Source organism: Benincasa hispida, chromosome 4 (genome assembly GCF_009727055.1).
Source record: "Benincasa hispida cultivar B227 chromosome 4, ASM972705v1, whole genome shotgun sequence".
Taxonomy (NCBI): Eukaryota; Viridiplantae; Streptophyta; class Magnoliopsida; order Cucurbitales; family Cucurbitaceae; genus Benincasa; species Benincasa hispida.
The window spans coordinates 56,651,460-56,656,695 of record NC_052352.1 but is presented as its reverse complement, the minus strand read 5'-3'; the positions used below and the strand labels follow the sequence as shown (position 1 = coordinate 56,656,695).

General features: G+C 37.4%; 1 protein-coding gene across 1 annotated transcript; it reads right to left on the bottom strand.

Moving 5' to 3' along the window:
* Positions 1 to 1,769: 1,769 nt before the first annotated feature.
* LOC120076257 lies at positions 1,770 to 4,186 on the bottom strand. The gene is made up of 4 exons (XM_039030026.1): positions 4,094 to 4,186; positions 2,847 to 3,038; positions 2,567 to 2,736; positions 1,770 to 2,202 (listed from the first exon to the last, which is right to left on the bottom strand). Exons 1-4 carry the CDS (start codon positions 4,184 to 4,186, stop codon positions 1,770 to 1,772), a joined length of 888 nt encoding a protein of 295 aa, XP_038885954.1.
* Between the last annotated feature and the right edge of the window lie 1,050 nt (positions 4,187 to 5,236).

Sequence of the window (5,236 nt, the reverse complement as noted above, 5' to 3'; positions counted from 1 at the left end):
GCTGCATTTTTTGATGTGTGAATGTTTAGGATTTCTATTTCCCCTGTCTCTACTTTGTCTCTAATGAAATGATACTTTATATCAATGTGTTTAGTTCTAGTGTGGTATTGAGGATTTTGGGAGAAATGAATAACACTTTGGTTGTCATAGTAGAGTTTTACCACTGTTTGATCTATTCCAAAGTCTTTCAGCAATCCTTTAAGCCATAATGCCTCTTTGATTGCTTCTATTAAGGATATATATTTAGCTTTTGTTGTAGATAAGGCTACTATAGGCTGTAGTGTTGCTTTCCAATTGATTAGATTAGGACCATAAAGGAATAGGTAACCTATTAGGGACCTCCTTTTGTCCAAATCACCAGCATAGTCAGCATCCACATATCCATAAAGTTCTAAGTTTGGTTCAGCTGATTTTTGATAGACTAGTCTTGAGTTTTTAGACCAAACTAAGTACCTTAGGATCCATTTAGTAGCCTCCCAGTGTCTCTTACCAGGGTTAGACATATATCAACTAACAAGACTAGCTGAATATGAGAGATCAGGTATGGTAGAAATCATTAAATACATTAGGCTTCCGACTGCCTGACTATAGGGTATGACAGTCATCTATTTTGATGTTCTTGGTCAAAATCTTTAGGAGAATTAGCTAAGGATAGCTTGAAGTGTTGAGCAATAGGTAAACTCACAGGTTTAGCATCACTCATATTGAACCTTTTTAGGATCTTCTCACAGTAATTAGATTGATTGATGCTTAGAATAGACTCCTTCTTGTTCCTTTGGATTTCAATTCCTAGGACCTTGTTTGCTTCTCCCAAGTCCTTCATATCAAACTCCCTTTTTAAGAGATTTTTAACACGGGTTAGATCTTCCTTGGACCTATCTGCCAGTAACATATCGTCCACATATATGAGTAGGTAAACCTTGTCCTTGTAGAAACCTGTATTTACATAAACACATATGTCAAATGAACTTTTATTGAATCCAATGCTAGATATATAGTCATTGAACCTTCTATACCAGCACCTAAGTGATTGTTTTAACCCATAGATTGACTTGTTGAGTAAGTAATAGAGATTTTCCTTTCCTTTAACTTCAAGACCTTTAGATTGCGTTATATAGATTGTCTCCTCTAGATATCCATGAAGGAAGGCAGTTTTCACATCTAGTTGATACAATTCTAAATTATTTTGAGCAACTAAGGATAAAGAAGTCTTATGGAGGTTTGTTAGACAACTGGAGAGAAAATCTCCGAATAGTCTATTCCTTCCCTTTGAGTAAACCCCTTTGCAACCAACCTTGCTTTATACCTAGGTTTTTTATCACATGATGCACCTTCCTTAAGTTTGAAACCCATTTAGAGGCAACTGGTTTGTAACCCTTAGGTAGAGGAACTAAAGTCCAAGTGTCATTCACTTTTAATGAATGCATCTCCTCATTCATAGCTTCTATCCAATCCTTTGCATCAGCACAACTTGTTGCTTCTTCAAAGGTTGTTGGTTCTTGGTTAGTAGGAGCTACAACAACATTTAAAACCAAATTCATGTAGTTCATTTAAGCTGGAGGGGTAATGGTTCTCCTTTGTCTATCCCTAGATAAGACATACTGGCTCAAATCAGGCTACTCATTTATAGTCTCCTCTTGTTCCCCTACATCTTCTTCAAATTCTCCTGTGTCACTAGGTAGGTTAGATTCTATTGGTTGCTCAGTAGGTAACTCCACCTCAAATCTTGTGGTGGATGACTCGCCTTCATCCTCAAGCCTTTTCTCTTTTTACATAAACGTCTCTTCTGCCCTAAAAGTGATGTCTCTGCTCACTATGAACTTCCTCTCAACTGGATGCCACATTTTATATCCTTTGACACCCTCTGTAAAGCCTACAAACATGCACTTAATTACTTTGGCTTTCAGCTTTCCCTTATTTTGGTGAACAAACCCTACACATCCAAAGACCTTGAGGTTATCTAGATTAGGAGGATGATTAGTCCACTTTTCCTCAAGGGTAAGGAACTCTAGAGATGTGTAAGGGCACCTATTCAAGGTATACACTGTGTAGGCTGTAGCTTCTACCCAATAATTTTCACTTAGGATAGTATCAGAAAGAAAATATCTAACCCTTTCCATTATGGTTCTATTTAACCTCTCAACAACCCCATTCTGTTGAGGTGTATACCTCACAGTTTTATGCCTAGTTATACCATTCTCACTACAATATTTGTCAAATTATTCATTACAAAACTCAAGCCCATTGTCGGTTCTAAAGTATTTTAACCTTTTAGATGTTTGGTTTTCTATCATGGCTTTCCATTCCTTAAACTTCCCAAAAACTTGGTCCTTAGTTTTAAGAAAGTATATCCAGCTCTTCCTAGAAATTTCATCTATAAAGGTTAGAAAATACCTTGAGCCACTAAAGCTTGGTGTAAAAGATGGTCCCCATAGGTCAGAATGAACATAATCCAATGTTCCTTTGGTGGTATGTTGAGATTTTGTGAAACTTTGTCTGGTTGCTTTCCTTAGAATGCAGTGTTCACAAAAGGAAAGGTGCTCACTGATACCTTTGGGCAGTATACCTTGTTTGGACAGTGCTTGCATTCTTCACCTCCTTATAGGCTTCGGGTAGAGAGTTCAATAAGACAAAGGCTTCATTCTCATTGCCAATCTTTTTTCCAAGTCTCTTGAACTCATAAACTGTCGTCTTAAACTCATCTAGATTGTCTGAAAGTGGTTTGGTAGAATCCATCTTAAAGGTTAAGAACTTCTTCCTTAGATACATCTTGTTGGGGAGATATTTAGTTGCAAAAAGCCTTCCAGCTTGACCCACATCTTATACGTCGTGTCTTAATCGATCACCTGTCTTAAGATGTTGTCACTGAGATTAAGAACCAGAGTCCCATAAGCTGTAAGTTCCATGTCTTCCCTTTCTTGAGCTGTTAATGTAGGTGGCAGAGTTGACAGGTCTAAAAAGGCCTTGTAAGCTCTCTGTTGTCCAAGAATATCTTTGATTTTGGCATTCCACAGACCAAAATCATCATTTCCATCGAACTTTTTATTTTAAACCTTGCAACAACCATTACTGATCTAATCGAGTATCAAGACTAGACTTCTTGAGTATCTTGATGCTCCAAGAATGTTGACCTTGATGATCTTCAAATGCTCTAATACCACAAATTGTTGGGTTATTCAATCTTCTCTAGGCCCAAATACTCAAGATCAACACTGAAATGGTGAAGAAATGGTTGAGAAAGATTCTGTCAAATACTCGATGTTGGATACTCGATGCTCGATAGGTTTCTACTCGATGCTCGATGCGAATTTCCTTCTTTGCTTGATGAGTTTCTATTCAATCCTTGATGCAACTGGCTGAATACTAAATGATACTTGATCTTACTCGATGAGTCTTGATCTTTACTCGATGCGACTCGGAGGCAAAAATGTCTGACTCGAAGCTACTCGATAGCGAAGATTGATGCACGATTCAACTCGATACTCTAAATTTGATACGATTTGAAACAAGATTGTATTACGCACAATTTTCAGAAAGATAACAGTCGATCAAATGAAGAAGATAAAGAAAAGAAAAAGAAACACAGAGGTTTACGTGGGGTTCGACCAAGATGCCTACGTCTATGGGAAGATTCAAGTTCTTTTACTTAGAAGATTGTGTATAGCTTTTGTTTTGTCTACAGAAAAATAGGAAATGATGATCTTATCTCTCTGTTTTTTGTTTTCTGATCAGAGGTATTTATAACATATACCAACTGATCATTACAACATGAAGTTAGTTATAAACAAAAATAAGTTGAGGTATTTGAGTCACGACTTCTTCGCGCCTCTATGCATTTCTCTATAAAATCAGAAAATATACTCATCATACACCTTTGGAATGTACCTGAGGCATTGCAAAGCCCAAATGGCATCCTCTTGAAGGCATACGTACTGTAAGTGCAGGTGAAGGTCGTCTTTTCTTGGTCTTCTTAGGTAATGGGGATTTGGTAGAATCTAGATAAGCCATCAAGAAAATAGAAAAATGGTTTTCCGGCGAGCCATTCCACCATCTGATCCAGGAAAGGTATAAGGAAATGATATTTCTTGGTTACCTCATTGAGCTTTCGAAAATCGATGCACATTCTCCAACCATTTTGTACACGCATTGGCACCATCTCACCTTTATCGTTCTCCACAATTGTCATGTCAGTCTTTTTTGGGATAACATGGATAGAACTTACCCATTTGCTGTTAGAAACTGGGTAAATTATTCCAGCTTCATTGAGCTTAATAATTTCTTTGAGAATGACATCCTTCAAATTGGGGTTGAGCCTCCTAAAGATTGGACTGTGGGCTTGGCTCCTTCCTCTAGAGTGATCCTGTGCATGCAAAGAGAGGGGCTTACTCCCTTGAGATCATTTAGAGTCCACCCAATGGCCTCCTTGTAAGTTTTCAGAGTTTCAATTAAGGATTCCTCTTGGCCAGGCATCAACTCCCTGGAGATTATGACTGGAAGGGTGTTTCCTTCTCCCAAGTACACATATTTCAGATGGCTAGGGAGATCCTTCAGCTCAATCCCTTGTACCTGCAAATCAAGAATATCGTAGTCAGGAGAAGGTTCTTCTAATTTGATAACATTAACAACAGGAAGAGATAAATCATGGGAATCAAGCGAATCCAAATCAATACAGGGGGCAACCAACATGCTAGAATTATCATCATCATCATGCAACACAATCATCAGTAACATCATGTGCCTCAATCAAACACAAGGATAGATATTCCTCAGAAAGTTTCATGGCATCATATATATTAAAAGAAACAACTTCCCCATCAAATTCTATAGAAAGACAGCCTTAGCTACATCAACTTTTGTCAAGAGTAGTTTCCATAAAGGGTACAAAATTGTAGAAGATGAAGGCGTAGAAATTTCATCCATTTTTAGTATATAGAAATCCTGGGAAAATTAAGTCTTTAACTTGCAATAGTACATCCTCAACAATCTCTAAGGGTTGGATATAAGATCTATCTGCTAGTTGGATGCATACAACAGCTTTTTGCAAATCATTCAATTTCAAATCCTCATACACATGATATGGCATAACATTAATAGAGGATTCTAAATATAACATGGCATGTTGGATGACTCTATTACCAATTATGTAGGGCAAAGTGAACATACCTGGGTCTCAAAATTTTTTAGGAATATTATTTTCATGAGAGTCGATACATTCCTACTTACCACTACCTTTTCT

What these genes read in the sequence shown, in the direction of transcription:
- LOC120076257 (XM_039030026.1), bottom strand. Translation starts at nt 4,186, where the DNA reads ATGACAATTGTGGAGAACGATAAAGGTGAGATGGTGCCAATGCGTGTA. An exon ending in GTGACAACATCTTAAGACAG is followed by an intron (nt 2,737 to 2,846) that starts GTGATCGATTAA and finishes TTAACCTTTAAG; the next exon opens with ATGGATTCTACCAAACCACT. An exon ending in GCAAGCACTGTCCAAACAAG is followed by an intron (nt 2,203 to 2,566) that starts GTATACTGCCCA and finishes CAAATATTGTAG; the next exon opens with TGAGAATGGTATAACTAGGC.